At 26.4% G+C, this 23,890-nt stretch overlaps 1 protein-coding gene across 1 annotated transcript in view; it reads left to right on the top strand.

Moving 5' to 3' along the window:
* The window catches only part of LOC135930437 (uncharacterized), a 31,840-nt gene extending 8,245 nt beyond the window's left edge, over positions 1-23,595 (top strand). Inside the window, exons 5-12 of the mRNA XM_065467233.1 lie at positions 14,869-15,032; positions 20,369-20,685; positions 21,092-21,395; positions 21,570-21,694; positions 21,794-21,983; positions 22,546-22,706; positions 23,151-23,263; positions 23,352-23,595. Of these exons, the coding sequence (XP_065323305.1) occupies positions 14,869-15,032; positions 20,369-20,685; positions 21,092-21,395; positions 21,570-21,694; positions 21,794-21,983; positions 22,546-22,706; positions 23,151-23,263; positions 23,352-23,579 (1,602 nt within the window). The 3' untranslated portion in view covers positions 23,580-23,595. The remainder of the gene's footprint in view (positions 1-14,868; positions 15,033-20,368; positions 20,686-21,091; positions 21,396-21,569; positions 21,695-21,793; positions 21,984-22,545; positions 22,707-23,150; positions 23,264-23,351) is intronic.
* The last annotated feature ends 295 nt before the right edge of the window (positions 23,596-23,890 follow it).

Raw genomic sequence — 23,890 nt, 5'->3', positions numbered from 1 at the left:
GTAAATTGAAAGCATAAAATAGAATTTACTGATAATGGTATCGTATCTTTGATGGTTTTGCTCAATACGATTCTTTTTTTTAATTTCCATGGTTGTAGCGCTTGCCTTAAAATTTTGTTGATTGTAGTTTGCTGTAAATATATTGTGTAAATTGAAAGTATAAAATAGAATTTACTGATAATGGTATCGGATCTTTGATGGTTTTGCTCAATATGATTCGTTTTTTTGATTTCTATGGTTGTAGCGCTTGCCCTAAAATTTTGTTGATTGTAGTTTGCTGTAAATATATTGTGTAAATTGAAAGTATAAAATAGAATTTACTGATAATGGTATCGGATCTTTGATGGTTTTGCTCAATACGATTCTTTTTTTTAATTTCCATGGTTGTAGCGCTTGCCCTAAAATTTTGTTGATTGTAGTTTGCTGTAAATATATTGTGTAAATTGAAAGTATAAAATAGAATTTACTGATAATGGTATCGTATCTTTGATGGTTTTGCTCAGTACGATTCTTTTTTTTAATTTCCATGGTTGTAGCGCTTGCCTTTAAATTTTGTTGATTGTAGTTTGCTGTAAATATATTGTGTAAATTGAAAGTATAAAATAGAATTTACTGATAATGGTATCGGATCTTTGATGGTTTTGCTCAATACGATTCGTTTTTTTAATTTCCATGGTTGTAGCGCTTGCCCTAAAATTTTGTTGATTGTAGTTTGCTGTAAATATATTGTGTAAATTTAAAGTATAAAATAGAATTTACTGATAATGGTATCGGATCTTTGATGATTTTGCTCAATACGATTCTTTTTTTTAATTTCCATGGTTGTAGCGCTTGCCTTTAAATTTTGTTGATTGTAGTTTGCTGTAAATATATTGTGTAAATTGAAAGTATAAAATAGAATTTACTGATAATGGTATCGGATCTTTGATGGTTTTGCTCAATACGATTCGTTTTTTTAATTTCCATGGTTGTAGCGCTTGCCTTAAAATTTTGTTGATTGTAGTTTGCTGTAAATATATTGTGTAAATTGAAAGCATAAAATAGAATTTACTGATAATGGTATCGTATCTTTGATGGTTTCGCTCAATACGATTCTTTTTTTTAATTTCCATGGTTGTAGCGCTTGCCTTAAAATTTTGTTGATTGTAGTTTGCTGTAAATATATTGTGTAAATTGAAAGTATAAAATAGAATTTACTGATAATGGTATCGGATCTTTGATGATTTTGCTCAATACGATTCTTTTTTTTAATTTCCATGGTTGTAGCGCTTGCCTTAAAATTTTGTTGATTGTAGTTTGCTGTAAATATATTGTGTAAATTGAAAGTATAAAATTGAATTTACTGATAATGGTATCGGATCTTTGATGGTTTTGCTCAATACGATTCGTTTTTTTAATTTCCATGGTTGTAGCGCTTGCCTTAAAATTTTGTTGATTGTAGTTTGCTGTAAATATATTGTGTAAATTGAAAGCATAAAATAGAATTTACTGATAATGGTATCGTATCTTTGATGGTTTTGCTCAATACGATTCTTTTTTTTAATTTCCATGGTTGTAGCGCTTGCCTTAAAATTTTGTTGATTGTAGTTTGCTGTAAATATATTGTGTAAATTGAAAGTATAAAATAGAATTTACTGATAATGGTATCGGATCTTTGATGGTTTTGCTCAATATGATTCGTTTTTTTGATTTCTATGGTTGTAGCGCTTGCCCTAAAATTTTGTTGATTGTAGTTTGCTGTAAATATATTGTGTAAATTGAAAGTATAAAATAGAATTTACTGATAATGGTATCGGATCTTTGATGGTTTTGCTCAATACGATTCTTTTTTTTAATTTCCATGGTTGTAGCGCTTGCCTTAAAATTTTGTTGATTGTAGTTTGCTGTAAATATATTGTGTAAATTGAAAGTATAAAATAGAATTTACTGATAATGGTATCGGATCTTTGATGGTTTTGCTCAATACGATTCTTTTTTTTAATTTCCATGGTTGTAGCGCTTGCCCTAAAATTTTGTTGATTGTAGTTTGCTGTAAATATATTGTGTAAATTGAAAGTATAAAATAGAATTTACTGATAATGGTATCGTATCTTTGATGGTTTTGCTCAGTACGATTCTTTTTTTTAATTTCCATGGTTGTAGCGCTTGCCTTAAAATTTTGTTGATTGTAGTTTGCTGTAAATATATTGTGTAAATTGAAAGTATAAAATAGAATTTACTGATAATGGTATCGGATCTTTGATGATTTTGCTCAATACGATTCTTTTTTTTAATTTCCATGGTTGTAGCGCTTGCCTTTAAATTTTGTTGATTGTAGTTTGCTGTAAATATATTGTGTAAATTGAAAGTATAAAATAGAATTTACTGATAATGGTATCGGATCTTTGATGGTTTTGCTCAATACGATTCGTTTTTTTAATTTCCATGGTTGTAGCGCTTGCCCTAAAATTTTGTTGATTGTAGTTTGCTGTAAATATATTGTGTAAATTTAAAGTATAAAATAGAATTTACTGATAATGGTATCGGATCTTTGATGATTTTGCTCAATACGATTCTTTTTTTTAATTTCCATGGTTGTAGCGCTTGCCTTAAAATTTTGTTGATTGTAGTTTGCTGTAAATATATTGTGTAAATTGAAAGTATAAAATTGAATTTACTGATAATGGTATCGGATCTTTGATGGTTTTGCTCAATACGATTCGTTTTTTTAATTTCCATGGTTGTAGCGCTTGCCTTAAAATTTTGTTGATTGTAGTTTGCTGTAAATATATTGTGTAAATTGAAAGCATAAAATAGAATTTACTGATAATGGTATCGTATCTTTGATGGTTTCGCTCAATACGATTCTTTTTTTTAATTTCCATGGTTGTAGCGCTTGCCTTAAAATTTTGTTGATTGTAGTTTGCTGTAAATATATTGTGTAAATTGAAAGTATAAAATAGAATTTACTGATAATGGTATCGGATCTTTGATGATTTTGCTCAATACGATTCTTTTTTTTAATTTCCATGGTTGTAGCGCTTGCCTTAAAATTTTGTTGATTGTAGTTTGCTGTAAATATATTGTGTAAATTGAAAGTATAAAATTGAATTTACTGATAATGGTATCGGATCTTTGATGGTTTTGCTCAATACGATTCGTTTTTTTAATTTCCATGGCTGTAGCGCTTGCCTTAAAATTTTGTTGATTGTAGTTTGCTGTAAATATATTGTGTAAATTGAAAGCATAAAATAGAATTTACTGATAATGGTATCGTATCTTTGATGGTTTTGCTCAATACGATTCTTTTTTTTAATTTCCATGGTTGTAGCGCTTGCCTTAAAATTTTGTTGATTGTAGTTTGCTGTAAATATATTGTGTAAATTGAAAGTATAAAATAGAATTTACTGATAATGGTATCGGATCTTTGATGGTTTTGCTCAATATGATTCGTTTTTTTGATTTCTATGGTTGTAGCGCTTGCCCTAAAATTTTGTTGATTGTAGTTTGCTGTAAATATATTGTGTAAATTGAAAGTATAAAATAGAATTTACTGATAATGGTATCGTATCTTTGATGGTTTTGCTCAGTACGATTCTTTTTTTTAATTTCCATGGTTGTAGCGCTTGCCTTAAAATTTTGTTGATTGTAGTTTGCTGTAAATATATTGTGTAAATTGAAAGTATAAAATAGAATTTACTGATAATGGTATCGGATCTTTGATGGTTTTGCTCAATATGATTCGTTTTTTTGATTTCTATGGTTGTAGCGCTTGCCCTAAAATTTTGTTGATTGTAGTTTGCTGTAAATATATTGTGTAAATTGAAAGTATAAAATAGAATTTACTGATAATGGTATCGGATCTTTGATGATTTTGCTCAATACGATTCTTTTTTTTAATTTCCATGGTTGTAGCGCTTGCCCTAAAATTTTGTTGATTGTAGTTTGCTGTAAATATATTGTGTAAATTGAAAGTATAATAATAGATATTTGTTATAAGGGATTACGTATCGATTATCAACTGGCTTACCTCCGACATGAATAAAACCCTTATCTCTACGTTGATAAAATGGATATCCATTCGCATTGTGTTGAGATTCTTTTTGAAAATCTTTCGGAAATTTTTTTGTACACGAACCATTTTCAATGCATGGTGAGTGATGATTCAAAATACCACATGGTCCATGTATTATAAAGCGAGTTACAATATCATATAATCGGGGTTCGATATTTTTATCTGGGATTTCAGCTCGAACAAAATTATCTATACACTCGGTTGTTTCAATTTTATTATTTTCGCTTAATATAATGAGCAGATGAGCATGAGGTAATCCTCTCTTTTGAAATTCTATGGTATAAACATACGCCGAACATTTGCCAAAGAAATCTTTTTTAATAATATCGTGTAATAATTCAGATAATTTTAAATGAAAAACTCTAGCTAATAAATCAGGTCTATCCGAAGGGTTCTGTCCTTTATAAAGATTTTCTTTAATTTCCCTCCAATTGGGATTGCATGTAAAAGTTATAAATAAATTAGGCTTGCCAAACTTAGAAACGATAGCCATATCATCATGATATCGTTCACGCATGTTTCTTTCGGACCCCTGAAAAGAAGAAGGCAAAATAACGGCTCTTCCTAGAGGTAAATTAGTATTAGCATTTGCTTTAGAAATATGATCCATAAGCCCTGAATATTCCTCTACACGTAATTTTGATTGGTTTAATTTTATATAATTCAAATTATTAGCTTCGACTTGGAGGTAAGAATCAACAACATATTGATGAAATAATCGCCCAGCATAAAGAATAGGATTAAAAATGTTAGCACGAATAGCTAACCTTGATATTTTAAATTGTAACATAGTTATATTTGATCTTGTTCCCTTGTTAAATGGCCCATTAAATTTCATATCCGTATGCCATCCATGATCACCATAAGGAAATAGTAAAGACACCATAGGATCTAAATTTGGGCTAAGAATATTTAAGATAACTAAATTTGAATCATCATTTCGTGGATAAACTTTAACATCACGTTGAAAAGGTGGTTCTCCATCATCGTTATTAAAAATCATTGCTACTTCATCAATAGTAGGAATATTAAATCTTCTTCTATCATTAGCACGATCACGGCGAAAAATCATATTTACCTTTGATATAGGACGGTTTTCTAACCTAGCTTTCATTTCTTCGGCCTTATCAACCTCACCCAATGTTTTAAAGCTAATAGCATATGGATTTATTTGACGAATTAAAATATCAAGTTTTTTTAATAAATGCACAGGCTGAATTTTCTTTTAAAAGTACACGATTTTCAATAGCCTGAGATGTTTCAAGAACATATAATTGTGCATATTTTGGGGAAACGCCATTAGGAGGATATAAATGTGAAGTTAGATGATAAATTTGACCATGAACCCTAAAACAGTATGGGCCTTTATTTAATAAATTATCATTTTTAGCCCCCATCGAAGCAAAGGCCAAGGAGCTGTTGTATGAGCGGATATTCTGAGAGAAATTTTTATAATAATGATTGTCTAAATTTGAAAGTAAATCTTTTAAAAAATCTGGATATTGTAGAGAAGGCAATAAAACACTACCTTTGTGGCAGCAATTTTTAAATTTTCCATCAGATGGTTTTTCAGAAATAAAATTTAATGCATTACAATATGGGCATAGAATATTTAATGGCCCACAGTAATGTTCAACTTGTTCTTGATTTTCAGTATCTTCAAGATGATTGGATGTTGAAGCAAATTGTTTATTTCCAGTATCTTCAAGATGGTTGGATGTTGTAGGAATAAGACTTTGCTCGTTCCTTTTCTTAATACGACAAAGTGCCTGTCTCTTTCTAGCTTTCACCTTGTGTTGATTTATTATTAAAATTTAAAAATATAAGAATTACTCAATTTTATAAAAATAAGTTTAGTTTAAAATATTTATTATTGTGGACATAAAATAAAATTACTAAATATATACTTCATAAACATATTTATAAAAAATAATAAAATATTAGAATAGCCCCTCACCTAATAAATATATATTTCGGAATCACATCTTAAAAATATAAAATTTACTCTTGTTGAAGCAATAATGCCTTCTTTAGATTTTGGTAGTATGAAACGTTCTATTGTTTGGTTTTGTTGAATGGTATCTTGTGTAGGAATCTAAAAAAAAATAATAAAATAGATTTTAATGGCCCACAGTATTTTTAATTTTTGGAAGGCAATTATAATAATTCCTCTATTTGCTGAAACATATCAGCAATATAAGATTTGCAATCTAATTTTTAGTTCAACTTGTTCTTGATTTTCAGTATCTTCAAGATGATTGAATGTTGAAGCAAATTGTTTATTTCCAGTATCTTCAAGATGGTTGGATGTTGTAGGAATAAGACTTTGTTCGTTCCTTTTCTTGATACGACAAAGTGCCTGTCTCTTTCTAGCTTTCTCTTATGTTGATTTATTATTAAAATTTAAAAATATAAGAATTACTCAATTTTATAAAAATAAGTTTAGTTTAAAATATTTATTATTGTGGACATAAAATAAAATTACTAAATATATACTTCATAAACATATTTATAAAAAATAATGGAAAATATTAGAATAGCCCCTCACCTAATAAATATATATTTCGGAATCACATCTTAAAAATATAAAATCTCTTGTTGAAGCAATAATGCCTTCTTTAGATTTTGGTAGTATGAAACGTTCCATTGTTTGGTTTTGTTGAATGGTATCTTGTGTAGGAATCTAAAAAAAAATAATAAAATAGATTTTAATGGCCCACAGTATTGTTCAACTTGTTCTTGATTTTCAGTATCTTCAAGATTAAGATGTGTAAATTGAAAGTATATGGTTTTGCTCGATGTGGTGTCTGTTAAAAAATATAATTATTTACTGATGATTGAAGGTTTTGCTCGATGTTGTGTCAGTTAAAAAAAATATCAATTATTGTAATTATTATATTATTATATGTTTTGTAATTGTTTTTTGTATTGAAATTCTTTTTTTGAAAATGGCGGTTCGATTTGGTTTATGAATGCGTGTTTGATATGTTTAAGCTATGATGATTTTTATTGAATATATATATTATAGATTTGAATTCCTTAGCTCTTGTAGGATTATCTGCAAACATTTTTTTCATACTAATGTTCCTTCCTGCCTATTGCCTCAAAATACTTCTGAAATGCTTTCCATGATTTATAGGAGATTAAATCCATTTTGCTAATATGATCTAAATTGGCTTAAAATTGCTATGATAGATAGATAGATAAATTATAGATATATAGAAAGAACAATATATTTGACATCAATTAAGACAAAATATTTACATTTCAACATAATATTATAGATGGCGCTAAATATCATGGAGATTAAAACTACAATTTAACATAACTTAAATACTTCCGAATTTGTTAATATTAATTAAATATTATTAAGAATCACTACCTATTTAAGTAGGACAAACGTCCAATAATTAATAAAGAAGTTGAATATTACATAATATATTAACAAAATTATAATTGACCAGGGATGCGAACCCGACAAAATTTTTGCCCGGGTTCGGTTCGGGGTATAAAAAAAAAGGTGGGTTCGGTTCGGGTTCGGTTCAGGGAAATATTTTTGAACCCGGGTTTGGTTCGGGTTCAAGAATTTTTGAGTTGATAAAAAAAATTCTATATTTAAATCATAATAAAAAACTAGACATAAATTTGATATAAAAAATAAATTTTTTATTTTATTTATTGGCAAATATAGTTAAAAATACAAAGCATATAGTCATGTATCAATTTTAAAAATTTTATTTAGACGTATTAGCAAAATATCTTCCAAGAGTTGTTCACTCATCCTCGATCTATGTGGTGAAAGAATGAGTTTCAAATGTGAAAAAGATCTTTCAACGCTAACCTATGTTAAATGTATTATTTATATGTGAAAATATGATAAATTAACTTGGGTTGCAGGAACAGCAAATAAGATTTTAGATAAAATATATAATTCAGGGTGTTCCAGCTTAGCAGACTCCTAATGCAAAATATTTTCTTTTTTATCTAATCTTTTATAATAGCTAAATCCAGTAATTATTGTAAGGATTTATATTGTTTATATTTAAATATTCCATAAAATAACAATTTTAATATAAATCTAAAATAATTAATTTACTAAGCTTTTAATTAACCTTGTATCTTGGGTCCAGGTATATGGCACCTAAGAGAATTTCGTTCTTTATAAACCTTTCTTCTCTGTTCTTAAGACAAGAATATAGTAATTGAGCAAAATGGTATGGATTTTTTTCCAGTTCGATGCAGCGTCTTAACCATGCTGCATAAAAATCTGTCAGTGTTAACTGTTCAGATTGGAATTGTTTGGTTGCGATTTTTAGCGGTTTTAAAATTTCAACAATCGTTATTATCTCTTTCCAATCTTCAGTCAATAAATAATCAGATTGCTCTGAAAAAAAATCTTCGATATTATGTTTTAGTAAAATCAGCCTTTCTAACATATCATGGGTTGAATGCCATCTGTGGCAATCTAACACAGGCTTAGGGAGTTTCATATTTTTTAATAACTTTTGGTAAGTGGGATGTCTTAATTTTAAATTTAGGCTCCTAGCTTTGGTGATAATTTTATAGCATCTTGAAGTGCCAGCTGAAGTGTGTGAGCTGCACACCGTACACTATAAATCGGATAGGATATAATAGTTGATAAAAAAGTATTTTGTATATCATCAATATCATATTTATATATATTTACATTCATATTTTCCTCATCTGCTGATTCACTCCTTATATCATAATCAGTTTCAAGTTGCAGGAGCTTTATAGCTCTTAAAAAATTACAACCATTATCAGAAGTAATTGTGTATATTTGTTCAATATTAATTTTAAATTTTAGTAAAGTTTTTAATATATTCTCTTTTATATATTCTCCTGTACATCTCTCTTTCAGCTCTACAATTCCAAGAGTCCTCAAATTTATAATGGACTTTGATATAAATTGAAAATTTACACCAAGAATTGACCTATCTAGTCGTTGAACTGCATCAACTTTTAAACTTATTAATTTTCCTTCTATCTCTCTCGATACTTTGTCTCTAATTGATTGGGCTGTTTTATTAATAGTTCTGGATAAATTTTCTTTGTTTATAACCAAATTGAGCCCAGATAGGAAGTGGATTTATAATTCTTTGAAATCCCGAATCTTCAATAATTGATAAAGGCCGGCCATTTACAGTAACAAGTTCTAGTATAGAACTCATCAAATCATTAGATGATATATTTATACTTATATGCTTTTTTGGAAAAAAGGTTTCTATATTAATTTTAGGTATTTTTGCCAATAAAAATTCCTGATATTTGGTTTTTTCATTTAAATAATTTAAATATTCATTGTTGTGATTTCTTTCCAGGTGTCTTTCTAAATTTGACAAGTGATTACCAGACATTTTTACTTTGCAATATGAACATATTATTTTTTTTCTATTGTATTAAGGGTAAAATGCTTATCAAATATGACTTTATCTTTAATCTTAAATCTATAAAAAGAGAACAATTTTTTTAAATAGCAATGATTTCAGAATTAAAAAAGAGATATTTATAAATTTAATTTCATTTATAATATGCACTTCATTAATATCTTGTAAAAATTAATCTGAACCAAAAATAAATGATTAGCATATATAAATTTTAAAATCATTTTAATAAGTTCACAAAAACTGCCCTACATTTAACAATTTTTAAGTTAGATGTTTAGAATTTTTTAAATTAACAATATAATAATTTTTACTTTGATTTGTTAACCATTTTCTTCTAATTAATAATCTTTAAGAATAATAAGATAAAAATTTAAAAATAAATGGCGTAAATTAATTCAATTGTTTAATTTTTTAACACTCCAATAGGAATCGAGAATAAATTAAAAAATGGCATAAATGAATTAAGTTGTTTAAAATTTATTAACACTTCATTTAATTGGAAATTTGAAAATATAATATTTGTATTTACATATATTAATATATGATTTTAAATAATACACTGAACCCGGGTTCAAATAAAATTCTTGGGTTCGGTTCGGGGTTTTGAAAATTTTATAAATGGGGTTCAGGTTCGGTTCGGGTTCAGAGTTTTTTTCTAAAAACCCGGGTTCACTTCTCCGGGTTCGGTTCGAATCCCTGTAATTGACTATTATCAGGTAAAATAATTGACTATATAATGTCACAGTTGTGACTATGACTGTTACTGCTATAATCATTTTGATTGGACAAATAATATTTAAAAGAAAACTATTGGCTAAATTTGATTGACATTTTTTGAGGATTATATATATAGATAGTATACTTTTTTAAAATTTACTAATCCTAAATAATTATTCTGAATGTCATGTATTATATTTTGCATACAAAATAAACTAGCATATAAAAATAATATTTTTTAATAGAAAATCTATTTATTACAGTATAAAATATTTTCGATTGTTGATGTGAAATGATTTTGCGTCTAAAGAAATAATAAATGAAAAATTTTAATTAATTCATATATGCCTCAATTGATAATAGTTTGTGAAAACTTCATAATATATTATAATTCTTAGCAACTTACATTGACGAAAGTTCATGAAACTAATTTTAGACAATGTTTTATAGAATGGACTAATAATAAAAAATTTATAGACCTTACCAAATCTACAATTCTTGAAGAAGAGATTATAAACGACCAAAAATCATAAAACCATATGGTGGTTAGAGCTTCCTCTTAGATGACATGATGGAAGCTAGATAAGTAATCGAGAAAATTATTGTATGATATTAAATTTCTAAAAGATTATCTTCCATTTTCAATGTTATATAAACGACTACACAGTTGACCTATTGCTTATCTAAAATATGCTCTCACTCTCAGCAGCTATAGTAATAATCTTAAATTACATAGCCACACAAATAATAGATGCTGGTTAATTTGCAGTCCTATCCATGAGACTCACGATGGTAACCACAATCTGTTAGAAAAATTGATACAATAAAAACATTAAAATCTTTAGAAGAAATTATGCAAATATATTGAAGCCTTGAGTTATTTACACGGCAAGGATGCCATATTAGAAATGAAACATTTTGTAACTACATAATAAGAACCAGAATGATATCATGAAAGCAATTAAGATTTTATATATTATTGTCGCACCATCTCTAGTTGGTATATTATATCTTAAAATAATGGTAGTTTGGAATAATATCAAAAATATATTTGTATTAAAGATTTAACTCAAATCTATTTTTCGAAGAAGAAAAATATAGCTTTCCTTAAAACACGTAAAAAAGAAAAGAAAAGATATCTAATTTTTTACGTGGGATGAAAATTATACGTATAACTTTCATTATATTTTAAATAAATAGATGGCGTTAAATATTTGTAAGCAAATTGTTACTTATATTATATTTATTATCAAAAGCATTTATTATTAAAATTTTAAAAATATTAACTGTAATATATTATATAACTGTCAGATACGTCTGTAAAAGTGGCATTTACCTAATATTTTATAAAAAATTATATATAATAGAGGATTATATACTATATGTCTACATACTTTTTATAAATAAATTTCTTATACTTATTTGGATTAGGACCTTGAAAATAATTTTAGGAAGAGACATGATAATTAAATTTAAAATTCAATAATATAGTTGATTAGTGATTTTGACCTCGGCTAAAATATTATTAATTTTCAATTAATAAATGATTATATTTATTAGGGTTATATAATAATTTAAATAATAAAAGTCAAATAAGCTTCAACTGTTAAAGCTAAATTAATATTTAGTGAGTGATATTGTTATATTTTTAAAACATAATTTGATTGCAAGCTGACATAGTATAATTGATATGTAATAATCTAATCTAATAATTAAAATAGTATTCATTTAATAAAAATTAAGATAGTCTTATTAATTTTTTAATAAAATTAAATCTATATATTACTCAATATTATAAAAGAAATTATTCAGAAGGCAATTAAAAATTTATTTTTAGCTCAAGAAGATATTAAGGAGCCATTAAAAAAAAAATTTTTTACTTCAGGGGGCTCGAGCCCCTGCGCCGCCCCCTAGCGACGCCACTGACATTAGTTCCTTATTACAAATAATTTTTTTAGGCCCAAACCGATATTTAAATTTATTAGTCCCAAATCCATGGCATTTAGGACTTTGGGCCAACTTATATTTTGAGGTTCTATGAAACAATCAGAGTTGGGCAGGTCCTCTGGAAAAAGAATCTAGATACAGATTCTTTATAAAAAAATGAATCTTAGATACAGATACTAGTATCTTTTTCAAAATATCAAAAAGATACTTGTATCTTTTACTAAATTAGAGTATCTTAAATACAAGATACTTTTAAATTATCATTACCAATTAAATTAAAATAGTTTATAAAATACAGTTTTTATTATTTATTTGTGAAGAACATAGCATACACATATAAGAATGAATATTTGCAATAATTAGTAAAATATTTATTGATGAATTAATTATAATAACCAGGGATTTTAATATGAATTTTTGTCCATTAATAGCTTAAACAGGGAAGGGAGAGTAGTATATTTAATGGGAGTTGAAAATGTGCAAATAAGAAAAAAAATTAAATCAAATGGTTAATTATAATTTGCAGGTTATTTTCTGTTGTTTTAAATATAGATTGTGTATGGCTAAATGGCATCTCTAAAAAAAATATACTAGTTTTATTTTATTCATTATCTTTGATAAGTATTTATCATTACTTGTTTGTGATATTTATGTATTTTTTTAAATTAGATATATTTTATAATTTGACTTATTAATTCTTGCATTTGTAATATCATATATATATATAAATATCATTTAAATCTCTTTTCAAATTTTTTTTATATATTTCTTGCAAAATCATTAATTATATATAAAAAAATATGAAAATAATGTACAACATTATATTATTTAATTGTTAATTACATAGCGATTTTCTTTAATGCATTTTAAATTGATTAAATTTTGTAAATAAATACTGTAATGTAATTTTACTTATATCATAAATAAATAGTAACTAATAAAGTTAAATTTAGCTTAAATATTTGCTCTAATAATAACTTGCTAAAATAATTAAATATAAAATATTAGGGATGTGCCGATATTTTTCATAGGATCGGGCCGATATTTCACCCATTTTAAAATACCGGTTATCGGTCAATATTATAAAATTTGATCCGATATATAAATGGCGTCTTTAACAAAAATAAAATGTTATAAAATTTAAAAAAATAGTTATATCTGAAATCATTTATTTTTATAAATAAAATCGAAATCCATTTTTATGTATATTTTTTTAATAATAATATTTAATTAATAAACATTCTACCATATTGTTATTTTTTTGCGCTTTCTGTTTATAAAAGTGTGCGATAATCTCAAAATCTGTTTTTAGTGAAGCTGGTGATATTGACAGTATCGCCGCAAGCTGACCTCTGATAAATTGGAAATATTGGTATTACTATTATTAAAAAGAAATCTTCGCTATATTAATGTTAAATATTATTTTAAATATTTATTTCAAATTTCATAATATAATTGTTAATAATTAATATGTATATAGATTAATGTTATTACTTGTTATATAAAAGTGATTTAACAATAAAAATATTTTATATACTTTTAGAATTGCAATTGAATTGAATATAAACTATAACTGATCATTATAATATATTTAAATGACATAAGTTATGGTATAGTTAAATTATAGATGTTATACTAATAAAAAGTATATTAAAAATTAAAACCATTGGTATCTTTACAGAATACAAAATTAGATATGATATCGGATCGGTAATCGGCCGATATCAATTGTATATCGGATCGGATCGACCTCTAAAAAGTGGTATCGGTAGATATCCAAAATGATTTTAATTGTCAACCATCCATCTTCTATAAAAATTTTTAATAACAATTATCTAAGAGGGACTTATGTATAGGTATTATTATGTTAATAATTATAAAATAAAAATGTAAACTATACTTTAATATGTTTAACAAAGTTTGTAGAGGAGTTTGTTCAACCTTTAATAACTTTTTTACTTGTGCAATTTTGACATTCGGCTTGTACCTTGTCCTTTTTCACATGAATTACTTTATAAAATTTTCCATCTAGAATTTTAAGATTCGGATTTGATTCAGGAGAACCTATCTATAATTTCATCTTCACTATAATATATGTTAAACATTCTACAAATTAAAAAATATTTCATATAAAATATATCCTTTTCTTATTTTTGGTGTTGTTATTTTTAAAATATCTATCTTTGTGATCTGTAAAATTTCCAACTAATTTTGGTTATCAATATATTTAAAATATACCAAAAAATAAAAAAAATAATACAAGATTTCACAGAAAATAAAGTTACATTGTGTGATATGTAAATGTTCTAAACATGAATATTAAAAAAAATCTGTATCTGTATCTTTTTAAAGAAAATGAAAATGATACAAGATTCTTTTCAAATTAAAGGATCTTAGATACAGATACTAGTATCTTATTAAAAATATCAATAAGATACTGAGTACAAGATACAAAAGGATCTTGTATCTTAGATACAAGTATTCGCGGTACTGCCCAACTCTGGAAACAATGCTAAATGATCCATAGAAATAATTTTAAAAAAATATAGTAATGTATTTTAATTACTAAAAATAAAGTTTGTAATATTAAGTTAAGATTAAATGCAGACAATAAAAGAAAGATAATATTGGGTTGGTTTATATTGATTATTGGCAAAACAATGTAATTATGTTTTATCTCTATATGTTAAATATTATATCTGCTCCTTTATTTTATATCATAATGATGATTTTATTTATTAGCTTAGGGATATAGTTAAAATAGCAAATTTTCACGTGTCACCTATACCCTTCTCCATTAACCAAAGTACTGAAGTCGAACTCCCAAAAGTCGAATTAATTCTTCACGGGGGTGGTAAAAATTTTGGCAGAGGGGTTTATGCATTTGACCACGATGAATTTTTACAGTAAAAATAGATATATATATTATGTTTTATATTATATAATATTTAGAATTTAAAATATAATGGAAGTAATTCTAAGGCAATATTAATAAAACGTTATATTTAATATTATTGGAAAGTTTATTTCTTTATAATATTGTATAGTTAATTGAGATAGTGATAGCCACAACACAACCATGTATAAAAATTTTAATGCCAGTAAATATATATGCTCAAAGGTGGACTTGTCCCAACTTTTTTCTATGCCCCTCTTCCTACAACATGAAATAAATAATATCAAATTTAACGCAGTATAAAAATATGGTAGAACAAAACTTCTAATCATGGATGTGAACCCTTCGACAAAAAAAGATTCCAGGGTTGGGGATAAAATTTAAAAAAATGATTCAGGTTTAGGTTCGGGTTTAAATAGAAAAAAATATTGACTCTATATTAATAAAATAACAATAATCATTTGTATATTTTTTATTCTACTCCACGTAATATACTAGAAAAAATTTTTTATTTATATTTTATTAATATTTTATTCAATCGAACAAATTGTTTATATTTTAAATTGAATATCTCAAAAAATTGTATTTTATTTTATTTTTTGAATATATTTTTATGTCCCAATGTTTTCATTTCTAAAATAGATATAAAAACAACAGTTATATCTTATTATACTATATCTAGATACAAATGTGGTATAAGATACATTTTGATTTACAACGCTTTCTTATATTAAAAATGCGAAATTCATTTTATTTCAGATGAGCATATAATTTATATAAATATATATAAAAATATTAAGACTAATATAATAAAGAAAATGTACATATAAAATATTAAAACAAACATTTAATATCCCCCCCCCCCCCCATTTAAATTAATAGATATCAGTTCAAGATTGAAAGATATTTTATCATATAAAGGAATATGACGCCCATTTTATAAAATAACAATACCATTGATGCACAAAATTATAAGTAAATAAATTTATTTAGAATTTTTCAAAATAAATTCATAGATATTCCCCTTTTTAATAAATAAATTATTAGTTTATAATGTAAAAATTTTTTAAAAAATAAATACTCGTTTTACATAAGAATTTTTACGAAGAACGATTTATTATTAATGTTCGAATTGAATGAGAACAAAATATATAAATATTGCTTGCATATTTTGTGCTCTGCAAACCATGTATTTAAGTATGATAAATATTTTATTTGTGTTTATATTCATTTTTAGATGATGTATCTAGATCCATTTTAGATGATACATATGTATCTAGATATATTTAAGAAGTATAAAAACAAAATACAATCTATTCTTATTTATAACATATGAAATTATCAGTTATAATAAAATTTTACCTACTGGAGGCAAAATACTTGAAAAATGATTCCACTAAAAAATCTCATTTTATTTATTTTTCATTAATATAAAATCTATTATTTAAAGAATTTTTTTATATTTTATTAAAATGAACGAGTTCATACTGAAAATGAAACCGAAGAATTTTTTTATATAATAAAATGATATAAAACTAAGATATATAATTCCAGTTATCTACCTAATACTATTTTTTTTAATATTAAAATATTATGATTATAAGATATCTTTAGCAATTCTAGGGGCGTCTCCCCTCTACGAGTTATTTAACCTAAACCGAAGATTTTTCATAATATCTTCCAAAAATCAAGAATAAAATAATTAAGCACATGATGCCCTTTGCTTAACTAAAAATATATAACTAATATATTAAATATAGCCCTTTCATCCTCCAATTTTGTACTCTTCCGTTTAGGAGTAATTAATTATGAATAATTATTTCGTAAACTTTATTAAACTATTAAAAATAATTTATTCTAATTACATATTATTAATTTTATTAGGCAAGTTATGTAGCTAGAATGACATATAATACTGGGCTAGCGATTTATTCATTAAAATGCATTGTGAAACGTCGCTGACAAACGTATTGTGATATCATTTTTGATAACTCTTGTCATCTGGTTTTATATATTAACCCAGGTGAATTTAGTAAGTAAGGCTATGCAAAATGACAATATTGAATTAGAAAGAATCATTACACTTATAGACATTCCGTAAAATTTTTTAGATCGCTTTAAGAAAAACTTCAGAATTTCCTTCACTCAGCGAAAGAGCCTGCGCAGGAATTGGAAATGAGTTTAGAAGAGCAGTGCCTTTCTTCATTTACATTAATTCATAGATTGAAGGTCAAAAACAATTTTCTTACGAAGGTGATGGCCCGCCTATACATTTCAAAAAAAAATTGAGATTAAATTTTTCAATATATATAACTAGATCAAGCGCGAAATTTGTTGGAGGATCATTTCCTGTTAAAGCTCTTTAAAGTTGATTTTGGATCGATGTTCAATCAGAATGAATAAATGCGCTGAAACCGAACTAAAAAATCTTGTCAATTAAATATATAACAGATCAGAATACGTTGAATGCAATATTAATTTGCAAGTCTATTAATTGAATAAACTCCATTGGAAATTTTACGCTATATAATATAACTAACCCGTCAAGAATGACGGAGTTGAGGGATAATTAGTATTATGTGTATATGATACTAAATATATTTTATTTAGATATTTTATAAAAAATATTAAAATTTAGGAGAAAAAGAGGTAGATTTGTTAATCACACCTCATAAGATATTCTTAATTTAAAGTATGATGATCTGCCTTTCTTGATGGGCAAAATGAAAAATATATAACTAAGAGTACCAGAGCTCCAGTTTCAGCATAGCTGAGCCCGTCAAAAATAACGAGGAATGAGAATTTTCTTTTTACTCTTATGATAGTTACTGTTATTTCAAAATAATATCCAATTTTTATTCTTTATAACCCCCCCCCCCTTCAGGCCAGGTCCAATCCATTAAAAATAAGTGTAAATCCTATGTTTTGAGTCAAAATATATTTAAAGCTTTTGCTTTATACCCAATTCTTTGTTAAATATTACTGATCACCTATGCCTAATATTTAATATTGAAAAAAATCTGTAAGGTCCAAGGCCATAATAAAAAAATTCCCCAACTCCAACCAAAGATCTTTATAATTTTGGTAGTTGAGAACTGGAATAAAATGGGCCTTGGTTTTTTGATCAGCCCGAGCACAGGCCTGTAAGAAAAAAAATTTGTTTTAGGTCAATGTTTGATCTATAGTTAATAATAAAAAAATTCCAAGCGTTCAAGCTGATAATAGTTTGAAATATTTCTTCCAAACCCAGCCCAATATAATTTATAAAAATATTTTCCAAGTCCAGCCCGACCCATTATAATTTTAATAAATTTTTCTCAAACCTGACCAACCGATAATAATTTTAAAATTTTTTCTCAAGCCTGGAGCTTCCAATAAAAAAAATATTGATATAATTAAATTACTTTATCAAAACATAGTTTCATATATAAGAACAATTTTAAATTTAAGATAGAAGGGGGCTGAGTTGGAAAGAACGTTTGCCTATGGAATGTTAAGTCTTGGGATCGAATCTCGTTGATGTATACAAAAAATTTTCAAAAAAACTTTTCTTTTTTTTAAAAGAAAAATATAACATTAAAGTCTCCTTCGATTTATTAACATTAAGATGATAGGAAATTTGATAGAAAAAATAAAATTAACATTAAGATTATACGAAAACGTTCATTTCTTGATTACGGAGATTATATACACTAGATTGATTAAATAAAGTTTTATTAAATATCCATTGTGTTAAGGATTATTTTAATTATTACAATTACCGTGGCATCCGCAGAACTCAGCTTCTTAAAGTTCAAATTAATTAAAACTTGTCTACGATTCTGATGGCAGACAGATAAAGGTGTATAAAGGAGACATTTAGACTAATTACGAATAAGAAATTGTTTTAACATATTTATAAACTATGGTTCTAACTCTAAAAATTCTTTTAAGGAGGGAAGTGTGGACAAAAATAAAAAAACCAATAAAGATAATATAATACCGATTTCTAATCCACGAATTAAACAAAAACCTGCTTATTTAAAAGATTATATAACTTAATATATAAAATAAATATTGGACATTAAAAACTCAAAAAAAATATTAAACGCTAAAAATATTATATAATAATCTTATTGATTTATCATTCCAATATTCGATTATTCAATTTGATTCATATTCTATGCATTATTCCATATTTTATATATTATTGCAAATTCGTATATTATTCCGATAATTCACTTATCCTAATATCCAATTTGATCAATTATTATTCGTAATTATTCATGACTGACTAATGATGGTAACAATTTTGTAAATTGATAGTAACAACCGAGTACCACAAGCAAGCTGACATGACAAAATTAAGATTGATAAAGACAACTTACGATAAGGATATCAAACTAACAGACAAACCTATTTTATTTTCATAATAATATATTAATAAACGGAACCATAATTCAATTTATTTTTAATCCTTAAAAAAATTAAATTATTTTAAAAGCTAAAAATTTGGTATTATTTTTTAATTTGGTATTTTTGTTATATATATAATCTGCAACAAGAAAAGGGGTTAAATGCATTTAATGAATCACATTCAACTAGTGTTGCTATACGTTTTGATTTAGCCTATTATTAATAACAACTAACTCAAAATTTTAGCCAGCAAGTTTCAAGATTTCGCTCACAAATGATAGAAAAGTTTCTGATACCTATTGGCGAAATTTAGAGGTTTAGTGAAAATTATTTTGGCCCTTAATTTAGCCGTTTTAAAAATTGGTTGAATCTAGCCGTTTAGCAACACTACATTCAGCTATAAACATTGCCCATATTTTAATTATTATGTTTTTTATCAGAAAATAATTTTTTTATGGGATTGGTTCAAAGATAGTGAATAAAATCAATATAAAGTACGGTCGAGATATCAGATCGAATCGTTAATTTTGTGAATCGGCACTACTCTAATATTTTGAGGGTTTATGTTATATTTATTCCATAGGATTGTGTTAGAAGTGTCGTATGAGTTAATAGAGTCTTATGCTTTACTTTTATACATTCATTTAGAATGGTCTGAGATATATTGACTTTGAATTATATCATATTTTATATTGGAGGGAAGGGGGGTTACCTTCCCCCCTTTTATCTCCGCTCCTTCATGTAGGAGCACATAGCATGATATATACAAAATTTTAATTCAAACAAAAAAATTGTCGCCTCTCTAAAATTTTAAATTAAAATCATTACTATTGTGTGCCACTGGTTAGCTCTTTAGAACTACCCTTAGCTCAATAATATCAAAATATAGATTTCGATTATCAAATTTTGAAGTTTTTTAAATATAAATAAATCTTGTATGTTATATGACAGGCGTTTGACCAAAGTGGAAGAAGAACTTTTGTCCTCTAATTCAGATAACATTGCAGCGAATATTCATGAAAGTATGGGAAAAGAGGCTTCTCCTAGTCAGTATTATACGCCGTTATCTTCATTTCCCGAATTGTTACTTAAAAAATTAAAGGCTGATACTTCCCGCCCAATTGACAAAATGAATGACTCAGATACGTTATCACTTTCCTCCGAAATCTTAATGAGTCAAACTGCCAAAGATTTGTGTTGTCGTGATTTCATATCCAAAATTTTAAGATTAGACAAAACGCTGCAAATTCAATTCCGTATTCTAACGAGTTAATTACTTTTTTTAAATATATTTTTAAACAATATTATTAATTACTCGTTAGTATAGACGGGTTATAACTAAAAAATTAGCTATTATCTGCCTAATTTGCAGGTTGGCAAAGAAATTCGCTAAGCATTTAGTCGCGTGTTAATTTATTTATGCTTTCTTCAAAGCGTGAGCAATATTTTCAAAAAAAAGCCCTGAAGTTGAGTTGATAGTGAAGTTATGAAGATTTTTAAATGTAAACTCATTGTGCTATTTATTATAGGAACAAAGCAAATGTATATTTTGTATGATCAACAAATCAAGCTTCAATATAAAAATAAGTCACTGAGATTATTTTACATTTTATTAATACAAAATATATTTGAACTGTAAAAAAATAGAAAACTTTCATTTTTATTTTATTTTAGGTATTTTATATCAAGCCAAACCTCTTATTGACGCCAATATAAATCATACGCAAAATATTAACGATTCCGCTATCTATAAACATGATTTTAAGAGCATAAAATATATACTCGAACATTCCAGTTTGATTACTAATCATTATCGTAAAATAGAAGAAGATAAGAAACGAGGGGTGATCCAATCGACTAATCTTCAAAAACAATTTAAAACCCTTTACAGTGTTTGTTGTTGTGTGCATGGCTACACACCGAAAGCTGACAACGTTTTAACATTCATTCAAGTTTGGTGTTCGGAATGCAATTATTTGTAAGTTAAAAAAAACAAAGGCGTTAGTTGCTAACTCATATCAGTTAAACGCGTTAAAAAGTTTTAAAATAAAATTAAATATGCTTCCCTTCCCAATAATGCTAATGGTTTTTTTTAAAAGGTCTTAATTAATGAATTTTTATGAAATGTCTATATGAATAAAATAAAATCTAGATCAAGATGTCCACTTAACACTCTTCATCCAAAAGCTGGGACCATAATTAATCCTGCAAAGAAAACAAGAATTGTTAAAAATGAACAACTCTCCAAGTATGTTTGGGAAGATGATTTATCAACCGGTAAAGAAAATCTTTATAGCAATAATTATTATTATTCTAAAACACATATATCTGTTTTTAAATGCACATTTTTAAAAAAATAACAATTTTTAACACAAGACTGCAGTGAATACAGCTCAACCCTATATTCCCTAGCTAACGATTCCTCTATTCCTAAAACAAAATCTCGTTTTAAAAGAAAGAAAAAATGTAGAAATGTTAAGGTTACTAATAACTACCAAAATAAGCCTAACTCATTGTTAATTTCGATAGATAATAACGATTTAAGCGATGTTGACATAGTTTCCAGGTTTTATATTATCTTTTAGCATAAACATATTTAAATGATAAGATTGATATTCTCTACAGTTTTCGCTTCGTATGAAAATGGGGGAGGGGGGGGGGTTATTATCTATATTTGGTAAAAAAAATTTCATAACCATAAAACTTAATTATCAAATTAAGGCCAATTATAAATTTAAGAAATTGTATAAGAATATTGATTAGGCTACGATACAACTAGTGATTTAAAAACCACTATTAAACATTAGCCCATATTTTGAAAAGTGACTAAGTAAATATTTAGTCAAACAAATAGGCCTCAAGATTTTGCTGCAATAGAGCCAAGTCTCTCTGCCCAACCAAATCTTGAGATAGCAGTTTTAGTCACATAACATGGGTTGAGAATTATTAAGTGCATGAAAAATCAACAATTTTGGCTAATTTTTTTGAACGTTTTAAATCCAACATGATAGGAGTAATCCTGGGCTAGCTCTTATCTCCATCTAACAATGACACATTTAAATTAAACAATTTGTAAAAAATTGAAACAATTTTGACATAAAAATTTTTTATTCTTTCATTTGGAACAGTGATGATGGCGATTTATCAGAATATTACTCTGCCCCTCTAAACCCTAGTGATGTGGAAGGCATCGATAATTTAAATTGGGTAGAAAAGGCTATGCCTTTTACCTACAAGGACAAAATTGGTTATTTTAATTGCCCGATCTGTAGATTGAACCAAAATAAAAGTTTTACTTTACAAATATTTTCAATTAATTAGAAGGAAATAGAAATTACATAAGGTAAGCGAGATGGTCTATAATACATAAAATATTTTTTCAATAATAATTTATAATTTTTGAGGTTGCCTTATTTATATCAGAGACCTGCAGGGTACCATTTGCAGTGCCCGGTCCGGATTTTTGTAAAAAAAAAATTTTGGCCCTGCCCTGGTTTTATATTTTCAGATCCGGCCACGATTTTTTAAAAATATATTATATTTATTTTTAATTTTTTTATAGCTAATAATGACGATTTAAAAAATTTGGTTTTAAAATATACGGCCCTGGCCGGGTATTTTTTTTAAAAACTTTAGACCCGGACCGTATACCGGGGCTTAGGGCCGGGCTTGCAGGTCTCTTATTTATATAATCATTTTTTGCAATAATTAATTTTGCTCTATATTTATAAAGAATTATCGAATTTCAAATTAGGGAATCAACTAGAGTATGTTTACGCTTTAAAATTGGGATTGGCTGACAAAATTGGTAATAGCTTTAACGCTGTTCTGTGGAAGGATGAAGCAGTATAAATTAATTTTAATCATTATTCTTCATATCACCCCCATATACATAAAATCTTTAATAATTTATTTATTGTTTTAAAAAAATAAGCTGAAATTTTTTCAAGGAGTAGAGCCCATCGATTGTTTGAAGGATCCAGAAATTTTCGAATCTATCTCCTCGGTGTTGGATAACGAACTGGTTTCTCCTCTCTTGGCAAAGAATCAGAGCGTTCCGAAAACGATACCTCTGATCCATTGCCAAATAGCTTTTTATAAAACGGCACAATATGATATCTATCATTACATTGTAAATACAGCTTTAAACAATATACCCTAAAAATATATTATTTCTTAGGTAAAATTTTTATAAAGATATATTCTATATTTAGTTTTGTATAATACATACATTTTATATAAAAATGTGATATATAATAAAATCTATTAATATTTTTTTATATTTAGAAATTAAAATGTCAAAAAACCAAATATATTTTGCTAACATTTATTTAGTTGATTTTGGCATTTATAGTATAAATTTGATTAGAGATTCTGTTATATGATCGATTGCTAGACCTTTATCTATGGTTGTTTTTGGGGATTAAAAATGAACGTTTTTTATTACCACTACAATTTCTATGGGAAATATAA

This window comes from Gordionus sp. m RMFG-2023, chromosome 5, assembly GCF_954871325.1.
Source record: "Gordionus sp. m RMFG-2023 chromosome 5, tfGorSpeb1-WG-v2, whole genome shotgun sequence".
Lineage (NCBI taxonomy): Eukaryota > Metazoa > Nematomorpha > Gordioida > Chordodea > Parachordodidae > Gordionus > Gordionus sp. m RMFG-2023.
Note: the sequence above shows the minus strand (reverse complement) of the source record. Positions and strands in the feature narration are given on the sequence as shown.